We start from the raw sequence: 25780 nt of genomic DNA, 5'->3' as shown, positions 1-25780 counted from the left end.
CAAATGGTGTAGGGAAAATTGGATATCCACATGCAAAATAATGAAATTGAACCCTATATTACACCATATACAAAAATCAACTCAAAATGAAGTAAAGACTTATAAAAGCTGAAACTGTTAATGCATCTATAAGAAAATATAAGGAAAATAATTGCCTACTAAATAAATGATATTTATGTAGAACAAAATGAAATGAAAGTGGATTTGTCTGTGACATCACATGCAAAGATCAACTTCATATGACAGACCGAATACAAATAACAAAATAAAGTTTTTCATAATATAGAAGAATGCCTTAAAGATCTAAGGATAACAAGTCACAATTAAATATAATGGCTAGGGTGGCTCAGTTGGTGAAGTGTCTAAGTCTTGATTTAAGTTCAAGTCATAATCTCAGGGTTGTAAGATTGAGCTCCACATTAGGCAGACACTGAGCATAGAGCCTGCTTGAGATTCTCTCTCTCTCTCCTTCTCCCTCTGCCCTTCCACACCCTGGTCACGCACAATCTCTCTGTCAAACAAACATACAAACAAACAAACAAACAAACAAAACTCTCTGTATCAAAAGACTCTGTTGAGAGTGAAATACAAGCTCCATAGTTTGAGAAGATGTGTGAAATACATGTAACAAGGAGTGAGTCATAGATGGAACATATAAAGAAGTCCTACAGATGAGAAAGATCAGGCAAGAATAAAATCAATAGTAACCCAAAAGATCAATGGATATGGGATTTAAAAAGGTACTTGGGGAAAAAATGGAAAATGGCAAGTAAACAGATGAAAAGATATTCAATCTCATTAGGAAAATGCTGATTAAGATTATAATGTGGCACCACTGAAACCATACCTCAGACTGGCTCAAATTAGAAAGACTGACACAGCAAAACTGCAGACAGGAATAATTAGTAACTCAGAGAATCATCACATTCATACGGAAAACAATTTGGGCTTTTCAGTAGAGTGAAGTATAGTCATATTCTTAACAGAGAAATTCAGGCACATATGCACCGAGAAATATTATACAAAACTATTCACAGCAGCATTGATTATAGCAGCCTCGACCTGGAAGCCACTCCAATCCTCATCAATAGTAAGAATGTGAAAATGAGTTGTAGCACAGCCACATACTGTCAATCAAATACATGAATAAATAGGCCGAAAGTTGGCTCTAAAAAGATAAAGGGGAATAAAAGAGGGCAGATACTAAAGCATACATATTCTATAATTTTATTTATAGACAATCAAAAAAAGACATAACTCAGCTGTGTTATTTAATGGGCATTTATGGAGTTGGTTAATCTACAAGAGAAACCAAGGAACTAACCCCCACAGTTAACTGAAGGTGGAGGAGAGTATCACTGGGAGGGAGCACACATGGGGCTCTCTTAGTCATGGTCATATGCCCTGGCTGCACTTGTACATCTTTACTTTATAAAAAAAAAAAATTGTGCATATATGTTTCCATCACTTTCTAGATATTACACATGATTCTTAAAGTTTAAAGCACAAGATTTGGTCTTAATAAAAAGCTTCAGAAATAGTTGGAATCCTCCCTGTAAAACCAAAAGTTGATTTGCCAAGCTTCCTCCTGAGTTAGGCAGTAAAGTCGGTGTAAGTAATTGTAGTGAGCTATAACGTTTGTAGAGAAGGATAACTGAATCCAACTAGACTGAATAGGCCATGAATTTTCATCAGTCTATAAAACAGAAGTGCAATTTGTATTAAGTTGGATCTCATAAATAAGCAATGTAGCATTAAAAGGTGCAGCCAGATGAATGGAATGAGGGTTTGTGAGGCAAAAATAGTCCATATTTCTTCTTAGACAAATATTAAATAGTTTAAATAGAGTATATATTGTAAAGGGGTGGGTAGAAAATACAACACCAAGCATGTGACCGAATAGGCTGGTAGCGTATCTGTCACAGGGTTCCTGCGCGTGATCTTCTTAGACCTACTGTTTCCCTGTCTCCATGTAGTAAAGATTTTGCCCTGTTAGAAATTCCACTTGTTCTCTGTATTTACATTGCTTTTTAAATGAATTCTATGTGTTCTATGCTACATGCTGAAATTCCAAAAGTAGACATGTATCCAATAGCAAAACTTTGTCAAGATACTTTCTTTACGCACATGTGTGTGATACGCCACATATGTACTCGTACATGTTGACATCTATTATATCTCTTCTCTTTCTACAACATTATCTGAATCTTCATTGAAAAAAAAATGTACCCTTAGATCATTTTAATCCATTAGGTCTAGTTTAATTCAGCATCTTCTAAAAGGCAAATATTGGGCTGAGTAATAGATTTCTCAGATCAACATGACGCGTCTCTGCTTCCCGTAAACAGATAACTTCAATATACTTTGGTAAGTAATATCTAAAACGCATGCACAGTATAAATGGAACCATGAAGATGGGTCATGTAAGATAAAGGAATGGTCAGGTGAGGTTTTCTAGAAGATACTATGTTTGACCAGAATGCTCAAAGGTAATTGGTCCAAATAAAGAATGGAAAAAAGAAGAAATCAAGGCAGGGGCATGACTAGAGGCAAAGGACTCGGGAGATGTACTGAGAACACGTATTGGTAGCTGCAAGCAGATTTGCACTGATGCAGGTAAAGCTGGAAAAGAGCAGTGGTGTGTGTGTGTGTGTGTGTGCGTGTGTGTGTGTGCTTCTTCGCTGTGCTGAGAGATGTCTCCTGTGGCGGAACTGTTGGCTAGAGACAGCGTTCTAGCAGGTACACCAAGGATAATTAAGTGGTGTTAAGGCCAGCATCAGGATAATCCATTAAGTGAGAAAAATAGCAGCCAAGGAAACAAACTATAAAGGTTTATTTTAATGTAGTGTGTCCTTTAAGGAGAGCAGAAAAATAGACTCTGTTTTACTAAGAAAAAAACCAAAAAGACCTTGTGATGTGAATTTGGTGAAAAACAGCAAGAGCTGGACCGTAGCTGTCTGGAGGGAGAAGGAAGGAATATGAAAAGATGAGAAATGTGTAAAATGATCAGGACTGGAGACAGGCTGGGCGTGGATAGTGAGGGGGGCGAGGGGGGCCATGGCTCCCCAGCACCCGGCTTGCCATCGGGAAACCAAAGAGCAGCGTCTGGGAGAGGAAGCCCTGTCCAGGGAAGGTGATGCTGAAGGTCAAATGCTAAGAGGTTGAACAGGGGGCACCTGCAGGACACGTGGGTGCGCTAGTTTGACAGGTAAACATCTGTTCGAGTAGCAAGGAGAGTGTCCCCGAATGAATGTGTAGCGGTGGAAGGACACCTGAGAAGCCCCTTGTGAGATGCAGTTAGTTTGGCAGGTGGTGGAAACTTCTATCACCGTGATCGTGGTGATGGAAACACGAGGATCCGTGTGTCCCAGCTCCAAACCTCACCAGACTGCATCCGTGAGTCGTGTGTGGTTCTTTGAAGGCCAACGGTACCCGGGAGAAACTAGAAAAGGAGTGTGATCATCCAGCAGAAAAAGAAAAGGTCTAAGAAGCAAACAGATACAGGAAAATGTAGAAAGAACCAGACATGCTACAATCGGAAACCAGGAGCCAACAGGGAGGGGAGGCCTCCAGGAGGCGGGGGAGACCCATTTCCAGTGTGGCAGCGAAGTTATTCAGATAATGATAGATTCAGCAATAAGGAAGTGACCACGATCATCCATTGCACATCTGGGATCATACAAGTGTGGATGTTTACACACACACACACACACACACACACACATACACACACACATGCAGACACATGCACACGTATTTATCATGACCTTGGCCACTAAGATGAAAACTGCTCTAAGTATGGGCCCTCGGTAAATATTGCGAAAACACACGCAGAGAATGTTCTCATTCATTCACCAACTGCTGATTGAGTAGCTGAAAGATCACGAGCTTTCAAAAATATTCACGAAAAAACAAAATCAAAAAAAAAAAATTCACAAGCCCCAGGTAAATCTCCACGAAGAATATTTTTCAGTAGCAGCATTAAGATACATTGTCACCTGGTTTTCGAAGTGCGTGGGCTGCCTTCTTGGCCGAGTCCAGCGCCTGCGTGGCCTAGTGAGACTTGGCAAGAGAACCTGTGAAATTCCCCACCGGTGGCCCACTTCAAAGAGAAGCATTAGGGTTTCAGGCCCTGTCGAATGCCATCCTGAGCTACAGAAAAATCAATAAAACACCCTACAGCTCCCACCTCCGTTTCAGTTTTAGAGCCCCACACAGGGAGGCAACAAGTACATCCAGCAGAGACACACCCTGGGGGTTCAGATTTATTTTCCTTAATACTAAATTGCATAGTTAGAGGAGGGACCAATTCCGTTTTACAATGAGCAGCATCCCACCCCTTCTGAATGCTGAAGTTCACTAATGATTTGAAAACTGCTCTCAGAAAAAAAAAAAAAAAGAAAGAAAGAAAGAAAGAAAAAGAAAACTGCTCTAAGGGTGTATTTTATTTTATTTTATTATTTTATTTTTTATTTTTTATTTTATTTATTTATTTATTTATTTATTTATTTATTTATTTATTTATTTTTTGCTCTCAGGGTTTAAGCAGAATTGCTACCACCTTACCGCAGCTGGCGTTCCGCACATAGGCCTCACGGGGGAAGGCACTTATGTTTCAGGTTAAATAAATTCAGCCTCTTTTGTTTTTAGAACTGGAAGGACATTTTGTTGACTCCAGGCTCTATCTCTGTTACTTAGAGCTAGAGGAGGTCAGTTTAGCATAAGGGTCTCTACAAGGCATTGATGGAGAGTTTGCAGGGAAGCAGCTCCCTCCACAGTGTATACACTGCAAAGAACCCGGTTGAAACCTAAGAGGAAGTGTGGTCCCAAGTGTGCCTTCTCTGCCTCCATGTGGGCTCTCCTGCCCAGGGCTCTTCTGAAAAAGAGAGGATGAACTGGGATTTAAGGGGAGCTGTGCCTCCTAAGGAAGCCCTCCAGGGGACGCTGCAGGAAGCCTCCCCCCTCAATTTCCACTCACCCAGAGTATGCAGTGAAGGGCCTCCTGGGGCACTTGGGCCAAAGTAAAAACTTCTCATCCTCCCTCCTGCTAAATTCTGTTAGACCATCACAGATGCTGTGCGGGAGACGGTGCTTACTGAACAGATGGCCCTTCATCTCCTCCTCACTCCCTACCCAGACTCAGGGTTGAATTTATTGGGCCTTGGTTGGGAAAAATAAATGGAAATGGCATGCACCATATTGAGTGGAGTGTTTCCATTCCCCTCTCCTGGAGACCCGGGGTTTATGGTGGGACCAAAGTCATGCTCTTGACTTAGGCATCAGGACAGATCATTCCTAGCTGGTCTTCTGATTTCGGAAGACGTGGGATCTGGGAGACACATCTGAGCAGTTTAGCATCTTAGCATTTTAAGACAAAAAAAGACATAATCCTAACAGAAGACTCCGCTTCGTTACCCTCAGCTATTTAACAATAATATATGCATGCGTAAATTGTTTATATATATGTATGTGCGCATAAATATTCTCTACTGCATAATGTCTCTCTCCCTCCCTCCCTCACCCTCTCCTCTCTCTCTCTATCTCTCCCTACACACACCCCTCAAGTCTTCTGCTTCCCTGGGATCTGGGAGGACTGGGGATTTTGTGCAGCAGGTGTGAGGTCTCTTACACCTGAGACCCACTTGGAGATGAACTGTTGGCATGCTTGTGGCCCAGATTCAGAATGTGCACAAAGACCCTCTAGACGCGGCCTCCTGTGACACGCTGTAAAGGGCACTAAACAAGATTTTATGCAGGTGCGCCAAGTTGTCAAGTCTTCCATCAGCAGCTGTGTCATTAGGCCAACATGTTTCTCATCAATTTTCTACAACTCCTCTGGACACATCTTCCATTACTGTCAAACTATTGACTTGTTCTCCAATTGCCTCTTCAGCTCAACTCTGTCCTCTGTCTCCTCTATCATATCTGCCTGGCATCTTTCTTTTTTCTTTTTTTCAACCTAGGATCTCACTTATTTGTCAAGACACTACAGATGAATACATTCTCCCATGAACCCTGACGCAGCTGACTTCGTCCTCCGTAGTGTTCCTCATCCTTTAGGAAATCATCCAGATGACACACATTGGACACTTGATATAGAGATGGAGTCTGTTCTTACTCAATTTCCCAGGTTTCATTCTGCATCTATTCTTTTCTCTCCAACAATGCTGCTGCTGCAAATGCTCTGAGAATTATGCAAATGGTTTCCAAAGTTAAGTGTAGTATATCATGCTTGTGTGTAGTGGGTTCTACATTCAAAAATTACTGGTTGGTAGTTTATTTTTTAATATGCTGATAAAACTTCTTTGCTTGGCATAATCCATAAACATTGCTTTGGAAGTATTTCCTATTTAATAAAGTTTGCTGCTACAGTACTACTTTAATACACTAAAAGAAAGTGAGAAGTTCCTTCAGCATTTGAATACAAATACTGGATTGTGCATACTAAAACACCATTAGAACAAAAACTCCTTAAGTCAGTAACTCAAATACAGTGCAATAACTAACCATACGTATCTTAGTTTTAAGTGTGTCCTAATCGTTTTTTGGTGACAATTAAAATTAAATTTTATAAGCAGAGCATGAGTCATTTAGTGAAATTAATGTATTATATAATTATCATTAGGTAGCAACAGGAGACCATTATGATGCATCAAAATTCGATTCTCTGAACATTACAACTTCTCTGGAACTGTGCAGAATCAGTAGGATGCACCTGCTTTGCATGTTTTTCTGTTCCTTTGTACTTTCAAACTCATTTTCGTTTTTTTATGAAAACACGCTATTGCCTAAAGACCAGGACAATTACTGCTTTGTCAAATTACAAATGCTAAGGTTAACATTTCAATTTTTAATGCTGAGATAAACTACAGAGACCATTTCTCATCTAATTTACGAACTAAAAGACAAGAAACAAAGTTAATGCTCTAATTCCTTCGAAGACAGAGAACCACTAGGAAAAGTAACAATAATAAAAAGAAAGAAAAAGTAAAAATCATTAATAATTAATCATTATGTTAATATCTACTTACATATTATTAATTATATATCCAAATGGGTTTTCTCTTTCCTATGCTAAGTACATTAAGATAAATGGAGAAGAAATTTTTCCTAAATGATTTCAATACCTGTTTACTTTAGCTGAATAGTTGGTAGATGTGACTACATTTTTCAGTTTTCATCAATGTGGCAACTAGAGTGATAACTGTAATGGTATTTTTAAAAGATATTTTATGTATTCATTTGAGAGAGAGAGAGAGAGAGAGAGAGAGAGAGAGAATGAATAAGTGGAGAGGTGGGGCAGAGGCAGAGGGAGAAGCAGACTCACCATTGAACAGGGAGTCTGATGCAGGATTTGATCCCAGGACCCTGAACTCATGACCTGAGCTGAAGGTAGACACTTAAGCACCTGAGTCACCCAGAAGCCCCCAATATTTAATCATCATCATTATTAGACTAATATAATAGTTCAGGCCTCTAGATCTGGCCTATTATAATTACCTTCTGAGCTGGCAATCTCCCATTACAATCCACTCAGGAGTAATCTTTATTGTAAAAATCTAGTGGTGCCTGAGACCTTCCAGAGGTCCCCCTCAGCACCTTCTCCAAAACGCACAGAGGAATTTTTACAATGTAGCACATCCAATTTGCTGTAATATGACATGTCAAAGCCCTGTATCTGTTTTTATTCCTGCAATAATTTGCTGGAAATATTCCAACTCCTTCCAATTTTCTTCTTGCCAATATTTGTCCTTCATGAGCCAACTTCAGCACAATCCCCTTTCCTATGTTTTCTGCACATGCTACTCAGATTTCACCACCTTGTTTGCTTGGTATAAGAGAAACTGTCAGTGCTCCATGTGTGTCTCTCAGAGCACATATGCTTTCTGGCCGACTTCCATCTGCTGCTATCTGCAGTCTGACTAAATGCCCTTGAATCCAAATGTCAGAGACCTGGCTGCTTGCCTGCACTTGGGGCAGAAAGTACCAAAAATGGCTCCTCCACAACATCAGTGACCAAGAACTCTCAGGATTTCATGCATGAATTTGCCAGGTCCATCACTTCTCAAGATCAATAATTTTGGGACATATGTTTGCAGAATTTCCTAGATATGCTCTTGAAACTGGGCTTCAATCTTCCTAATGATTAATTTAGTTGCTGTCCATTCATTGGCAGCTGTCTTTTTCCTTGAATTACTTCCTACTTTCCTATGAGTATCACTTGAACTTCTCAAATATTATTTCTACATCAGTCTTTTGTCTACAGGTCTTTTCTTGTAGAGTCCACAAGAAAAGTTGGGACACTGCAGGTATTATTACACAGAGTTCTGGAGTTGAATGGCTTGCTGGCTACATGGCATCAAGACTCTGTGGCTTGTTGCAACAGCACAATGACTAATCCTCTCCCCTGTGGTGAGCCTGGGTGGCATAAAGACATAAAGGGAATGTATGCTTCACAAAATATCTCTAGGATTTGAGAGGCAGAAGGACAATGATGATGCTGATGACTATGGAGTTGTAAGTATTTTCAGAGCTCTGAGGGGGGAAAAAAAACTGATGAGCTCACGTGACTGATGAGCTCATGTGATATATCCAATCAATATCTCAGGGCATGGTATGAAAGTCAGAAGGTCTCTGCCTTTAACAACATTTAAAGAAACCCTCATCTTCGGTAGCCAGAGAGAACACTCTACTGAACACCAGACCTTTGTCTGACTGGAAGAGCAGCTGGCTTGTAGAGAACGCTTGCTTCAGAGCATCAACAAAACTCTTATTCAAGACTCAAGACTTTAGTAGGGTAGTGGTGGGAGCCTGAGTCTGCATTCACCTTCTAGCTAACCCAATCCTGTGAGACAAGGGTTCTTTCCTTGCCTGTAGCTCACAGAGATGCTTTATCTCAGGTAGATACTGTGAAATGTATGTGCCTTTCTCAAAATCTGCCCTCAGCTTATGGCTTCTAAACCATCAACCAGGGATCCCTGGGTGGCGCAGCGGTTTAGCGCCTGCCTTTGGCCCAGGGCGCGATCCTGGAAACCTGGGATCGAGTCCCACATCGGGCTCCCGGTGCATGGAGCCTGCTTCTCCTTCTGCCTGTGTCTCTGCCTCTAGCTTTCTCTCTCTCTCTCTGTGACTATCATGAATAAATAAATAAATAAATAAATCAAAAAAATTTAAAAAATAAATAGATAAACCATCAACCATGTTCAAAACCAAGGATGGCCCAACTGAGGAAATACTGCACTGCTATAAGAAAAATGGGATTATTCATCAAAGAAAGTACAGAAACTGGCTGATATACCCAGTATTAGAATCAGGAGAGCATGCTGGACAAGGAGTGTGTACAAATATATGTAAAAAGAAAATGCTAACTATATGTTTAGACAAAGAATTTATGTCTACACATCTATATTTTGAGGTATGCACTTACAAATTCACACATAATGGTAAAGCTAATTACATATATCTCTCTAAATACTTTATTACAATTCCAGAAAAAAAATATATATGTAAAATAAGAAAAGAATAGTCTCAAATCAATCAGTGTTTAAATCACCTACAATTCACAAGATGCAAATTCACAAGCTTATAAATAAGTGAAATCCAATGGACGCAAGGTGATTTGAAAAAACAAAACAAAACAAAATAAAACAAAAAAAAACAAAAAAAACCCCTTGAGTATCTCATTCACTGATCACTACTGTATGTTGCATTAGCTCAATCTTTTTTCAAAATTAAAGTGTTAGAAACACAGTCACTTAAAAATACATTTAGTAGATATAGTCCACTTACCCGTACTTGACCCACAAAGGCATTGGCTTCTTCTTCCACCACAGACAGATTTCTAGGAAGATAGGGGTCAAACACTGGAGCGTTGTCATTGACATCTGTCACCACAACATTTACAGTAGCAGTCGAGGTCTTAAAGAAGGAAAAGAAAAAGATTAAATGTGAAAGGAGTTATTTTCACTTTGATGTCAGCTAGTTGGTCATCTTGACATTTGTCTATCAGAAATACAGTGAGAACTTCCATCATTCCAACTAAAACCCAAAGCATCTCATTGCTATTCCTACTCTTAGCTTTCCAAAAATGAATAAAAATAAAAAAAAAAGACAAAGAAAAAAAGAGTACGTTTGCAATATTTCAGCACCTCTCACTGATGAAGAAAGCAAATGATGATATTACAGGGCAACCATCTTCTTGAAAATGTCAAGTATTTCCTGGAGGCTTACTTTGAGAAAGTGATTTTACCTGTACCTTGTTCACATTTTATGGGTGGGCAAGCTTTTGTTTGTAAACACATCTACTTCTTTTTCTCTGAAATGTAACATTTCTGTAGTTTATATCACTTACATTTCACACTGCTTAAAAATAAAAATGGTACATTATAAAAAGGCACAGTGCATCAAGTGGGTATTTTTAGGTAAGTAAACACTGTCAGAAAATACTACACTGACCATTTTCTGGGTTCACCTCTAAACCAAGACTTTGAGCACCGCATGTCACTATTTAAGTGGTTACCTTATGATTATGTAGCCCAAGGAAATAGTAAGCAGGTCCACCTCCCAGTAGTATGTGCTACCTGGTTAAGAGGTAAATCCTCAGCCTGCTGCAACCAGAGACTATTACGTAGGTCAACAACTTTTGCACAATCAAGAGACATTGTTAGATGTGAGTCAAGCTGGAAACTGTTTGCTCTAATCAAAGCCTGAGAGCAGCAGCTGCCCTGCACTGAGCTCTCTAATAGTGTGGGACAGATCACTGAAGCCTGGGGCCAAAATCAGAGAAAGAAAAGGCCCTTGGCTGGCAAAAGAAAAATCCATTATGCTACAATAGTAAAGATGTGACAAGATGTAAGGTAAAAGTAGGAGAAAAATGCAGGATGAAATAATTGCCCAACTTTTGTTAAAAACAAAACAAAACAGCATGCTTGGGTGGCTCAGTCAGTTATGAGTCTGGCTCAGGTGTTGGGCTCTGGAGCCTGGGATTGAGCCCCACTTTGGGTGTGTGTGTGGGGTCCCTGCTTAGCAGGCAGTCTGCTTCTCCCCCGGCCCTCTGCCCCTCTCCTCTGCTCACGCTCTTTTTCTCTTTCTCTCTCTCAAATAAATAAACTCTTTAAAAATTAAAAAAAAAAAAATACTGACAGAATTTATTCTAACTGTACATGATGTAGAGTGAAAGGCTAACATGCCGAGCAGCAACCCTTGGCTCAGAGAGAGTGAATCTGAGGAGCTCCTGTAGCCCTCATGGGATACAGGGCCAAATACTGGATTCCCTAGAGAGCAAGGAGGCAAAGACCTGGTAAATTCCCTGTCCTTCCTGTTGGGATCACTGCCATTCTGCATCTAGCAGTAACGGTGCATGGGGTCTAGATCTTGCCACACTCCAACTAAAACCCATAGCTCAAACTCCAATTGAATTAAGGTTGTCTGTCCCTATTTTAACAGAAGCAAAGTATATCCTCCTTTGAGCAATATGACTTTACCCCAAGCTTTTAAGGTTTTTCCACATGCAATATTCAGCAGTCTTTCAAAAATCACCATGCACAGCAGGGAATTCTTGGGCATTCATAATGGGTTCTTTCTCTATTTGGTGTATTGTCTACATTGGTGGGCTCATTCGGTGAAAATTCATACAGCCATTCAGTATCATTTATACATTTTTATATAAACCCCAATAAAAAAATAAAATAAATAAATAAATAAATAAATAAACCCCAATAAAATTTTTACCTAAAGGCATGCCAAAAGGGTGTCTGGGTGGATCCATCAGTGAAGCATCTACCTTCAGCTCAGGTCATGATCCCAGGGTCCCTGCACCTGGCTCCCTGCTCAGTGGTGAATCAGCTCTCCCTTTCCCTCTGCCCTTACTCGTGTTCTCTCTCTTTCCCTATGAAATAATTAAATAAAATCTTAAAAAAAAATAAAAGCATGCCAAGGATGACCAGAATAGTGCTGTCTCATCAAAACCTGGAAACAGTCTAAATGCCCACCTGTAGGAGATGGTTTTATGAGCACAGCAGAATAATGTATGGTATGGAGGATGAACAGGCACCATTACAAGTACCCACAGGGATGGGTTTCACAAACATAGGTTGAGTATAAGAAGTGACACACAAAGAAGTACATGCTATAGGATCCCGAGTCTATAAATTTCAAAGATGGGCACAACTTCTCCATCGTGCTAGAAGTCAGAAGTCACTTTGTGAAGAAGGTGGACTGGAACCAGCGTAGTCCTAAGTCTGGGTACTGGGGGCGCTAAGTAATTCTTGTTTCTTGCCCTAAAGGGGGCCGGGTAGTGATGACATAAATGTGTTCACAATGTGAAAATGTATTAAGCTGCACAAGTAAAGTTCCTACATTCCTTTGTGTGCATATCTTCATGAAACCATGTAATTTAAAAGATGCATGAGATTAGCATTAGGGGGGAGGCGCAAGATGGCGGAAGAGCAGGGTCTCCAGGTCACCTGTCCCCAACAAATTACCTAGAAAACCTTCCAATCATCCTGAAAACCTACGAATTCGGCCTGAGATTTAAAGAGAGACCAGCTGGAACGCTACAGTGAGAAGAGTTCGCGCTTCTATCAAGGTAGGAAGACGGGGAAAAAGAAATAAAGACACAAAAGGCCTCCAAGGGGGAGGGGCCCCGAGGAGCCGGGCTGAGGCCGGGGCGAGTGTCCCCAGGACAGGAGAGCCCCGTCCCGGAGGAGCAGGAGCTGCACCGACCTTCCTGGGCGGAAAGGGGCCCGCAGGGAGGTGGAGCAGGACCCAGGAGGGCGGGGATGCCCTCGGGCTCCCTGAGACACTAACAGGCACCTGCGCCCCGGGAGAGTGCGCCGAGCTCCCTAAGGGCTGCAGCGCGCAGGGCAGGACCCGGAGCAGCTCGGAGGGGCTCGGGCGGCGGCTCCGCTGAGGGGGCTGCGGGGCGGGAGCGAATCCAACAGCGCAGGCCCCGGAGCACTGGGCGCCGGGACACAGCCCAGGATCCGGCCTCTCCTGGGACAGGCAGAGGCCGGGAGGGCCCAGGACAGCGAGGACGCTCCTGCCCCGAGCTGAGCAGATCAGCGGCCCCGCCCGGGAGCCCCCAGGCCCTGCAGACGGAGAGCCCCGGAGCTACTGCGGGGGCTGACTCCAGGGTCCCAGAGCTGCCCCCGCCACTGGGGCTTCCTCCTGGGGCCTCACGGGGTGAACAACCCCCACTGAGCCCTGCACCAGGCAGGGGCAGAGCAGCTCCCCCAAGTGCTCACACCTGAGAATCAGCACAGCAGGCCCCTCCCCCAGAAGACCAGCGAGACGGACCAGTGCCAGGGGAAGTCAAGGGACTTAAAGTACACAGAATCGGAAGATACTCCCCCGTGGTTTTTTTTGTTTTTGTTTTTGTTTTTGTTTTTGTTTTTGTTTTTGTTTTTGTTTTGTTTTGTTTTGTTTTGTGCTTTTTTTTCCTCTTTCTTCTTGATTTCTGATTGCTTCCCCCACCCCCCCTTTTTTTTTCTTTTTTCTCCTTTCTTTCTTTTTCTTTCTTTTTCCCCTTTTTTTCTTCATTCTCTTTTTTCTTTTTCTCTTTTCTTTCCTTCTCTCTCTTTTTCTCCTTTTCCCAATACAACTTGTTTTTGGCCACTCTGCACTGAGCAAAATGACTAGAAGGAAAACCTCACCTCAAAAAAAAAGAACCAGAAACAGCCCTCTCTCCCACAGAGTTACAAAATATGGATTACAATTCAATGTCAGAAAGCCAATTCAGAAGCACTATTTTACAGCTACTGGTGGCTCTAGAAAAAACCATAAAGGACTCAAGAGACTTCATGACTGCAGAATTTAGATCCAATCAGGCAGAAATTAAAAATCAATTAAATGAGATGCAATCCAAGCTAGAAGTCCTAACGACGAGGGTTAACGAGGTGGAAGAACGAGTGAGTGACATAGAAGACAAGTTGATGGCAAAGAGGGAAACTGAGGAAAAAAGAGACAAGCAATTAAAAGATCATGAGGATAGATTAAGGGAAATAAATGACAGCCTGAGGAAGAAAAACCTACATTTAATTGGGGTTCCTGAGGGCGCCGAAAGGGACAGAGGGCCATAAAATGTATTTGAACAAATCCTAGCTGAAAACTTTCCTAATCTGGGAAGGGAAACAGGCATTCAGATCCAGGAAATAGAGAGATCCCCCCCTAAAATCAACAAAAACCGTTCGACACCTCGACATTTAATAGTGAAGCTTGCAAATTCCAAAGATAAGGAGAAGATCCTTAAAGCAGCAAGAGAAAAAAAGTCCCTGACTTTTATGGGGAGGAATATTAGGGTAACAGCAGACCTCTCCACAGAGACCTGGCAGGCCAGAAAGGGCTGGCAGGATATATTCAGGGTCCTAAATGAAAAGAACATGCAACCAAGAATACTTTACCCAGCAAGGCTTTCATTCAAAATGGAAGGAGAGATAAAGAGCTTCCAAGACAGGCAGGAACTGAAAGAATATGTGACCTCCAAACCAGCTCTGCAAGAAATTTTAAGGGGGACTCTTAAAATTCCCCTTTAAGAAGAAGTTCAGTGGAACAATCCACAAAAACAAGGACTGAATAGATATGATGACACTAAACTCATATCTATCAATAGTAACTCTGAACGTGAACGGGCTTAATGACCCCATCAAAAGGCGCAGGGTTTCAGACTGGATAAAAAAGCAGGACCCATCTATTTGCTGTCTACAAGAGACTCATTTTAGACAGAAGGACACCTACAACCTGAAAATAAAAGGTTGGAGAACCATTTACCATTCAAATGGTCCTCAAAAGAAAGCAGGGGTTGCCATCCTTATATCAGATAAATTAAAATTTACCCCAAAGACTATAGTGAGAGATGAAGAGGGACACTATCTCATACTCAAAGGATCTATACAACAAGAGGACTTAACAATCCTCAATATATATATGCCCCGAATGTGGGAGCTGCCAAATATTTAACCAATTAATAACCAAACTCAAGAAATACCTTGATAATCATACACTTATACTTGGTGACGTCAATCTAGCTCTTTCTACCCTGGATAGGTCTTCTAAGCACAACATCTCCAAAGAAACAAGAGCTTTAAATGATACACTGGACCAGATGGATTTCACAGATATCTACAGAACTTTACATCCAAACTCAACTGAATACACATTCTTCTCAAGTGCACATGGAACTTTCTCCAGAATAGACCACATACTGGGTCACAAATCGGGTCTGAACCGATACCAAAAGATCGGGATAGTCCCCTGTATATTCTCAGACCATAATGCCTTGAAATTAGAACTTAATCACAACAAGAAGTTTGGAAGGACCACAAACACGTGGAGGTTAAGGACCATCCTGCTAAAAGATGAAAAGGTCAACCAGGAAATTAAGGAAGAATTAAAAAGATTCATGGAAACTAATGAGAATGAAGATACAACCGTTCAAAATCTTTGGGATGCAGCAAAAGCAGTCCTGAGGGGGAAATACATCGCAATACAAGCATCCATTCAAAAACTGGAAAGATCTCAAATTCAAAAGCTCACCTTACACATAAAGGAACTAGAGAAAAAGCAACAAATAGACCCCACCCCCAGCAGAAGAAGAGAGTTAATTAAAATTCGAGCAGAACTCAATGATATCGAGACCAAAAGAACTGTGGAACAGATCAACAGAACCAGGAGTTGGTTCTTTGAAAGAATTAATAAGATAGATAAACCATTAGCCAACCTTATTAAAAAGAAGAGAGAGAAGACTCAAATTAATAAAATCATGAATGAGAAAGGGGACATCACTACCAACACCAAGGAAATACAAACGATTTTAAAAACATATTATGAACAGCTGTACGCCAATAAATTAGGAAATCTAGAAGAAATGGACGCATTCCTGGAAAGCCACAAACTACCAAAACTGGAGCAGGAAGAAATAGAAAACCTGAACAGGCCAATAACCAGGGAGGAAATTGAAGCAGTCATCAAAAACCTCCCAAGACACAAGAGTCCAGGGCCAGATGGCTTCCCAGGGGAATTCTATCAAATGTTTAAAGAAGAAATCATACCTATTCTACTAAAGCTGTTTGGAAAGATAGAAAGAGATGGAGTACTTCCAAATTCGTTCTATGAGGCCAGCATCACCTTAATTCCGAAACCAGACAAAGACCCCACCAAAAAGGAGAATTACAGACCAATATCCCTGATGAACATGGATGCAAAAATTCTCAACAAGATACTAGCCAATAGGATCCAACAACACATTAAGAAAATTATTCACCATGACCAAGTAGGATTTATCCCTGGGACACAAGGCTGGTTCAACACTCGTAAAACCATCAATGTGATTCATCATATCAGCAAGAGAAAAACCAAGAACCATATGATCCTCTCATTAGATGCAGAGAAAGCATTTGACAAAATACAGCATCCATTCCTGATCAAAACCCTTCAGAGTGTTGGGATAGAGGGAACTTTCCTCGACATCTTAAAAGCCATTTACGAAAAGCCCACAGCAAATATCATTCTCAATGGGGAAGCACTGGGAGCCTTTCCCCTAAGATCAGGAACAAGATAGGGATGTCCACTTTCACCACTGCTGTTCAACATAGTTCTGGAAGTCCTCGCCTCAGCAATCAGACAACAAAAAGATATTAAAGGCATTCAAATTGGCAAAGAAGAAGTCAAACTCTCCCTCTTCGCCGATGACATGATACTCTACATAGAAAACCCAAAAGCCTCCACCCCAAGATTGCTAGAACTCATACAGCAATTTGGTAGTGTGGCAGGATACAAAATCAATGCCCAGAAATCAATGGCATTTCTATACACTAACAATGAGACTGAAGAAAGAGAAATTAAGGAGTTAATCCCATTTATAATTGCACCCAAAAGCATAAGATACCTAGGAATAAACCTAACCAAAGAGGTAAAAGATCTATACCCTAAAAACTATAGAACACTTCTGAAAGAAATTGAGGAAGACACAAAGAGATGGAAAAATATTCCATGCTCATGGATTGGCAGAATTAATATTGTAAAAATGTCAATGTTACCCAGGGCAATTTATACGTTTAATGCAATCCCTATCAAAATACCATGGACTTTCTTCAGAGAGCTAGAACAAATTATTTTAATATTTGTGTGGAATCAGAAAAGACCCCAAATAGCCAGGGGAATTTTAAAAAAGAAAACCATATCTGGGGGCATCACAATGCCAGATTTCAGGTTGTACTACAAAGCTGTGGTCATCAAGACAGTGTGGTACTGGCACAAAAACAGACACATAGATCAATGGAACAGAATAGAGAACCCAGAAGAGGACCCTGAAATGTACGGTCATCTAATATTCGATAAAGGAGGAAAGACTATCCATTGGAAGAAAGACAGTCTCTTCAATAAATGGTGCTGGGAAAATTGGACATCCACATGCAGAAGAATGAAACTGGACCACTCTCTTTCACCATACACAAAGATAAACTCAAAATGGATGAGAGATCTAAATGTGAGACAAGATTCCATCAAAATCCTAGAGGAGAACACAGGCAACACCCTTTTTGAACTCGGCCACAGTAACTTCTTGCAAGATACATCCACAAAGGCAAAAGAAACAAAAGCAAAAATGAACTATTGGGACTTCATCAAGATAAGAAGCTTTTGCACAGCAAAGGATACAGTCAACAAAACTAAAAGACAACCTACAGAATGGGAGAAGATATTTGCAAATGACATATCAGATAAAGGGCTAGTTTCCAAAATCTATAAAGAACTTATTAAACTCAACACCAAAGAAACAAACAATCCAATCATGAAATGGGCAAAAGACATGAAGAGAAATCTCACAGAGGAAGACATGGACATGGCCAACATGCACATGAGAAAATGCTCTGCATCACTTGCCATCAGGGAAATACAAATCAAAACCACAATGAGATACCACCTCACACCAGTGAGAATGGGGAAAATTAACAAGGCAGGAAACAACAAATGTTGGAGAGGATGCGGAGAAAAGGGAACCCTCTTACACTGTTGGTGGGAATGTGAACTGGTGCAGCCACTCTGGAAAACTGTGTGGAGGTTCCTCAAAGAGTTAATAGACCTGCCCTACGACCCAGCAATTGCACTGTTGGAGATTTACCCCAAAGATTCAGATGCAATGAAACGTCGGGACACCTGCACCCCGATGTTTCTATCAGCAATGGCCACAATAGCCAAACTGTGGAAGGAGCCTCGGTGTCCATCGAAAGATGATGGATAAAGAAGATGTGGTGTATGTATACAATGGAATATTCCTCAGCCATTAGAAACGACAAATACCCACCATTTGCTTCAACGTGGATGGAACTGGAGGGTATTATGCTGAGTGAAATAAGTCAATCGGAGAAGGACAAACAGTGTATGTTCTCATTCATTTGGGGAATATGAATAATAGTGAAAGGGAATATAAAGGAAGGGGAAAGAAATGTTGGGAAATATCAGGAAGGGAGACAGAACATAAAGACTCCTAACTCGGGGAAACGAACTAGGGGTGGTGGAAGGGGAGGAGGGCGGGTGTTGGAGGGGAATGGGTGACGGGCACTGAGGTGGACACTTGACGGGATGAGCACTGGGTGTTTTTCTGTATGTTGGTAAATTGAACACCAATAAAAGTTAGTAAAAAAAAAAAAAGAAAAGATGCATGAGCACAAACCCACTTATATGTAGATATATATGGAGCTGTATAAATTCAAACATTACCTGATGAGATGAAATGCAGAAAATTTAATTTGCTCCTTTTAACTTGTATATAATTTCCACATTTCGTCCAACAGGGCTACATTGCTTTTATAATAAAAATCAGTGAAACAAATGCTATTTCTCTAAAAGTTGTGTAAGAGTTAAAACCAGTAAAAGGATGTTTTTACAGAAACAAGAGTTTTCCATTTGCCTGAGGGTCAATAAGACGTGGAAATTGATAGCCTGGAGTAAAAATCTGAGCAGTCACAGTAGAATTTGCTGACTTTCCTTCAAGTGGCCTGATACTCTTTGTGCCGGCCTGTCCATATTTCCGTGTCACTCTACTATATAGGTTTTCATCATATTCTTTACAATCCCCATAGCTTGATGCTGTGATGTGTGATGTTTCAGACTGTTTTGGTGCTCAAAGACCATGAACGGGAGCTGAGTAATGCAGAAGAGAGCAGGGTCACCAAGTAATCTGCAAAGTTAAATGATGAGTCCATTGTTTTTGTATTAAGAGGGGCCAAAATCTATGGACCATGTTGACATATTTTTCCACATCTTAGTGATCGTATATGACATGAGGAATACTCATGTCTCTTTTTACATAAGTATTAAGTAATAAACACACATAGAATAATTTCCAGTTTGTGTTTTTCCTGAAAAGTCATCCAAAGACCATTTGCAACAGAATCATTTGGTTAATCATTAAAAGTGCCCAGGCTACACATTAGACCTATTGACTCTATCATTTAAATCTATTGAAATAGTTGTAGATTTGTTGGTTGTAAAGCACAATCTTGTAGATTTTTTTGATTGGCTCAGAAAGACGGTGACAATGCTTCAATATGGATTTGTGCCCTAATAGGATGTCTATGTATCTTATCAGGGATTGATTTTTGGTTGGTTAATGTTGAATACTTAGGACATCAGCTTAGGGAATTTTAAATAAAATCTATAAAAAGAACAATATGTCAGTGAACACATGTTCACCATTAATTTTAAAAATCAATCTGTATTATGCCAATTAAATAAAAAAGATAAGACACAGAACTAATAAACCTAATCAGTGCAAAAGCTATCTTTCCCATTAAGGGAATTTGCCTTATTGCCTATTTTCTAAAAAGTTGTATCAACTTACAGTTCTACTAGCTGGAAGAATCTGCAGTTTAGTACTACATTTCATAAATTGTTATTTTGGGGATCATTATTTTAATTATAAAATCTCATAGAGTTTATCATGGCTAAATCCTCACAATCCAATTAAATTCTCAACAATGCAAGCAGACATTTCTGTTGCAGCAAACAGTCTGAATACACATTTTCATAAACTGGTATGGTCTTGAAATAAAAACACTAATATGGCACCTTTGGTTTGGTATAGTATAAAAAATGTGAGATGTAGAGTCAAAGTAAAAAAAATGCAAACATATGTACATTTATCTACACAAATCATTTTTTAGTTCATGAGAACTTTTTTTGAAATATTTTGTAATCTTCCTTAATTTTATATTATGGACTTTATTGAATCTCTTGAGCTAATTTCTTAAATTATTGAAAACCTGGGGTACCTGTATGGCTCAGTAGTTGAGCATCTGCCTTTAGCCATGGGTATGATCCCAGGGTCCTGGGATCCAGCCCTACATCAGGCTCCCTACGAGGAGCCTGCTTCTCCTTCTGCCTATGTCTGCGCTTCTCGCTCTGTGACCCTCATGAATAAATAAATAAAACCTTTTTTAAAAAAAATATTGAAAACCTGGTTTAACAAGAAGTTATTTAGGGTGTTAAAAATGTACTCAATCGGGCAGCCTGGGTGGCTCAGCAGTTTAGCGCCGCTTTCAGCCCAGGGTGGGATCATGGAGACCCAGGATCGAGTCCCATGTCGGGTTCCCTACATGGAGCCTGCTTCTCCCTCTGCCTGTGTCTCTGCCTCTCTCTGTGTGTCTCTTATGAATAAATAAATAAACTCTTTAAAAAATGTACTCATTCTCTAGTTACTGAAGATACAATTATGATGACTTTCCACTGATATAGATCTAAATGAAACTATCTACTCATAAACTGACAAACAGAAAAATGTGTGTAATATGTTATATAACTGAGACATAGAGAATGAAATGATGTAGCTTTTTTTTTTTGTCAATTTGGAAATGCATCCATAGACACATACATATACAAAAAGACTCTTTAAACATTTTTATAAACATGTATGTTCAAACTGATGCTTATTAGCACATTTAATTCCTTCTGCTAAAAATGGAGTTTGGAGTCTGGAACAATGATGATGTGTTGTTTAGAATCTGACCATCATTGTTTTCATCTAATAGGACAAGGAAAATATATATACTCTGTAACGGGCATTCTTTTTAGGCTATATTAATCCAAACATTATATTCATAGATACAAATCATCCTGTGGCTACAATATCAAGAGCCAAGCACTTGACCGAGATCATAAAGTTCCTTTGATGACATAGACTGGGTGCTCTTCCTACCAGGGAGGCTCACATGGAGGCTTCTTCCCCTTTTGAGAATGAAAGAATAGAAAATATCTCCCAGAAAAGCAGAACAGGGGATGGCTTCCTATTCTGGATTATGGGGAAGGCTAGGGGGCACAGAGAACACAAGGAGGTGGGATGCAGATCTCCTTCCCTTCATCCCCTCCCCCAACTGTTCTGGGTCACACCTACAGAGAGGAAGCCTGGGAAAAGCACCTTGGGGAGAGTAGTTGATAGCTACTGAGAAAGTAAGAGAACTTCAGGTGAAACAGTGGCCGACTCTTGTGAAACATGGAAACCTCCAGAGAATTTCCATGGCAGTCCCATCTAATAGGACATGGCGGTGACTATGCAGCAGTGACAAAGACAGGTGGCCAAAGAGAGAAACTTGGTTTCTCTGTGTGTGTGGCTCAGGAATTCTAGAGGCTAAGAGATCACTAATGTGAGCAAGGTCTTGGGTGAGGGCAAAGGACCCTGATGGTCACAGTCAAGTTCTCGTCAATGCTGGGCAGCAACAGATATACCAAATACTCAAAGGAGTCATTAGGGCTCTGGATAGAATTCAAAAGCCAGCAGTTGAGAGGCCAAACCAGACACACCAGACAAACAGAGACCGGCAGAGATGGAGAACATTCAAGCTGGGTACCCTCCTGCCAACATCAAGAACTAGTAAGCATACCCTGCACCTGTACAATTTTAGGATGAGGGTAGGCAAGAGAGGAAGAGCACTATTAGCAGCGTCACTGGTTAGCATATGTTTACCTTGAAAAGAGTGTTTTAAACAGAAGAGGTTGGGATGTTGTTTCAAGAAGTTAAGTGTGACCTGACCCAGTCCAGGTACACATTAGTGTCTAGGCAGTAGAGTGCACTCAGGAAGATTAGATTAGGTATAAAAAAAAAAGATAAGCTTTTAACTCCATGTATATTTGAGTGCAGTGTGAGGAGAGTATATCCTTTATAAAAAAATATATTGCAATAATATGTCATAAAATATAATTTATTTTATGTAATATAAACATAACAGAGACTAGTAGAACATCATAGATTATGTCACAATTAAAAAAAAAAAACTTCTGGAAGATTTACTTCAAAAAACACAAAAATGTCAATATTTTATCCCCCCTCAAAAAATAAGAAACATAAATCTATGGTTTTTGAAGAGAATGAACAAGTAGCTCATTCTCTTTTAAAATTACACGGTCATTTTTTTTTTTATGAGTATACACCCAAATAAACCCACTGCAGTTTTGTTTTTTCAAAAACTACCAATATAATTATTCTCTTCTAAAATTTTATTACATGGTCTATATTGAAATTCAGTTATTTGCATTTCACACACAATTCTTCTGGCATATATATTTTTTCCTTTCGCCAATGTTTCCTATAGTTTGATTAAATAGTTAAATGTTCAACTTCTAGATTCTAAATGCTTATTTATACTATCATGTTTAAAAGACTTTCAGAGAATAATGCTAAAGACCCAAGCATAGATGCTAAGACTACTGACAATTTGAAACTATAAAACACCCCCGATATTCACTATAAAAGCCATAATGGAGTAAGTCAAGGTAGGAATTCTAGAAAATTTTACAGGAGCAAAAACTGTGATATAATCAAGTCATTATCTATTTCAAGAAGGAAAACAATATTGCTGAACTCATGGAATCTGTTCAGAGATATTCACACTACAGAACGTCTTTGCATTTTGAGTAGGAATGTTTGCCCATTGGGAAATGACAACTGATAAATTTGCTTAAAAAAAAAAAGAAAGAGAAAATCCTGAGCACCCTCTGCATATTTACATCTTTCACTGTGATTTGCATATGCATATATTTTGCTGTGCTACTGGTTTATTGACAACCACAATCCATAAGCCCTACTTACTAGGTTAGTAATCTTTCAGCCTGGTGTAGATAATAAAAAATAAGAAGCATGATGCCAAGTGTGGTCTCAGAAAAAGCTCGAGTTCCAGGTAGAAAAGAGGGTGGACTCTCCTGGGATTCGTCTTTGCCCTCTGCTCTTGGCAATGGAGAACAGATGCCTAGAGTGGCATTAGTCATCAGAAACCCATTAGGTAACCGTGAAGATGAAAACAAAATGGCAGAGCAGGAAAGAGACAGTGGGCATCCCTGATGAGCTGTTGAAGTCCTGTACACGAGCCCTTTCCTGTCCACCTCTATGTTTCCTTATATTTGAGACCAATAAATCCTGCTTCGGTTAAGCCCCTGCTGCTTGGTTTTCTCTTACCTCCAGCCATCTTCCTAAAGGCTCTTGCTACCAGTGATTGATGAAGGAGTTCAGAAAACAACACCCCAAAATATGCCTCTTTGGTATATTGACCCTTTTGAGTTAAAGGCACTTGAAAAACAGCAAATGCAGGAAAAACACTCAGTCCTTCCTTCTTTTTCTTAAAATCAGGATATTAAATTCCCACGGAAAGATGTACTCCCTGTATCAGAAGGAAGGTAACATTTTTATTATCAACAAGAGCAAGAAGTTGAGACGGAGAGAATTCTATACAAGCAGACCTTGTCCAAATAATTCACACCTCCCTTTAGCTTCCCAACAGAGCTTAGCTGCTTTTCCACACCCGCCTCTCTTCATTTAACCTCCTATTAGAGCAAGCAGGTTTCACCAATTCTTGGGTCTTCACTTCCTTATTGGGGCTCCCACATCCTGTAAAACTTAAATAAATTTGTGTGCTTTTCCCTCTTAATCTCTCTTTGTCACTTTTAATTTTTAGACCCAGTGAGGGACATTAAAGGGTCAAGGAAATTTTTTTCCTCCCTGTTGATCAAACTATATCCATGAACATAATAAAGTTTGCCCACATTTTCCATGAAAATATTCCAATAAATTGTATTTTTAGTTCAGATTGGTTAGACTTAGTTTAGATTAGAAGTAAATAATGTTACAAAGAAGCCTCCGAAAAGATGTTGTGTGTGTATTCCTTCAAAAACGCATTTGGGAGCTATTATTATAAATAAGGTGAAATGTAGGTGCTTACAAAAGCAAGTGCTATATAAACGTTTCAAAGTCATTTCAGCTAAAATGTGAAAACATTGGAATAAAACATGGTAGAAGTTTTCTTAGGGAGTTTTCGACTATATTGATTTGCAAGGAATTTCAAGTAAATGTAAATAGCTATGAAAATATAAAGAGTATGAGTTTTTCTGTATTCATGGTAGACAAAGAAATCTCATTATTTATAATAATGAGATATTTAACTTGTTTAGGTTTTTCCTGCTACTATTGACAAAATTGATTTAGAAATGGGAAAAAAAAAACCCAAGAGCATCAAGTAAAATGTCATCAACTTCGTCTACAAAACATTAACAATGAGCAATAAACGTTAGCGTTCTTCTCCCCTAAAAACACAGTGTGGGGAAGGGTGGGAGAGGTGGTGTTTCCATGATGAAATTATCAAATCATACCTTCCCAAGCTGTTTCACACAAATTGCTGGTAATAATTTTGATTTAAGAAAAATACCTGCACCTGGGGTCTGTGCTCAGTAAGTACCTTTCTTGAAAACCACGATCATTAAGATTAAAAGGTTAATTTTCCATAATTCTACAAAGGACACAAGATTAAATGTGTAGATAAGAAAAGCACATCACAACATGACACTGCACTGATTGTATTATCATTTTCTCCTTCAGATACATGGAAGCCCAACCCTAAAATTATGTAAATAATGGAATCAGCTGAAGAGGCTTTTATTTGAAATCTAAACATCCCTTTCTCTACTGATATTCTCAATACAAACTTTAGAAAATGAAACATATTTATGGGGACACCTGGGTGGCTCAGTGATTGAGTGTCTGCCTTTGGCTCAGGGTGTGATCCCAGGTGGTGGGATCGAGTCCCACATCGGGCTCCCTGCATGGAGCCTGCTTCTCCCTCTGCCTGTGTCTCTGCCTTTTTCTATGTATCTCATGAATAAATAAATAAAATCTTAAAAAAATAAAAATATAAAACATATTTATGTGAGAGGGTCAGAATTTTAAAGCTGAATGAGACCTTACTGATCATAAGATTGTAAATACCTGAGTAGTGGTGGGACCAGAAATGCTAAGTGACTTGGCCAAGGGGCCTGAAATTACCAAGAAAGTAACTGGGGGGAAAAATGCTCTAGAAGAAATTAACCCAGAATTTAGTCTCAATTTTTGATGTGGTAAACCCATAATTAGTAGATTGAGACTATGCTGGATATCTTAATATACTCTATTTTTCCCTTCTGTTCTCTTGCCTAAGAAATTATTGTTAAGGGCAGGTTTAAAGGGTCTTAGCTAATATCACTGCCATTAATCTCTGATTTGTAATGTGACATCTTCCAAAGCTGTGTATTAGGTTTCCTTTTTTTTTTTTAAGGATTTTATTTATTTATTCATGACAGAGAGAGAGAGAAAGAGAGAGAGAGAGAGAGAGAGAGAGAGAGGCAGAGACACAGGCAGAGGGAGAAGCAGGCTCCATGCAGGGAGCCGGATGTGGGACTCGATCCCGGGACTCCAGGATCATGCCCTGGGCCGAAGGCAGGTGCCAAACCACTGGGCCACTGGGGTTGCCCTGTTTTCTTTCTTTCTTTT

General features: G+C 40.0%; 1 protein-coding gene across 5 annotated transcripts in view; it reads right to left on the bottom strand.

The window, feature by feature from the left end:
* PCDH15 (protocadherin related 15) overlaps positions 1-25780 on the bottom strand; it is a 743522-nt gene that overhangs the window by 234695 nt on the left and 483047 nt on the right. For all 5 annotated transcript variants that reach the window (XM_041729528.1, XM_041729523.1, XM_041729527.1 and 2 more), the window contains one exon: positions 9790-9918. In XM_041729528.1, the coding sequence (XP_041585462.1) occupies positions 9790-9918 (129 nt within the window). The remainder of the gene's footprint in view (positions 1-9789; positions 9919-25780) is intronic.

Source organism: Vulpes lagopus, chromosome 14 (genome assembly GCF_018345385.1).
Source record: "Vulpes lagopus strain Blue_001 chromosome 14, ASM1834538v1, whole genome shotgun sequence".
Taxonomy (NCBI): Eukaryota; Metazoa; Chordata; class Mammalia; order Carnivora; family Canidae; genus Vulpes; species Vulpes lagopus.
This window is presented reverse-complemented; position numbering and strand designations above follow the sequence as displayed.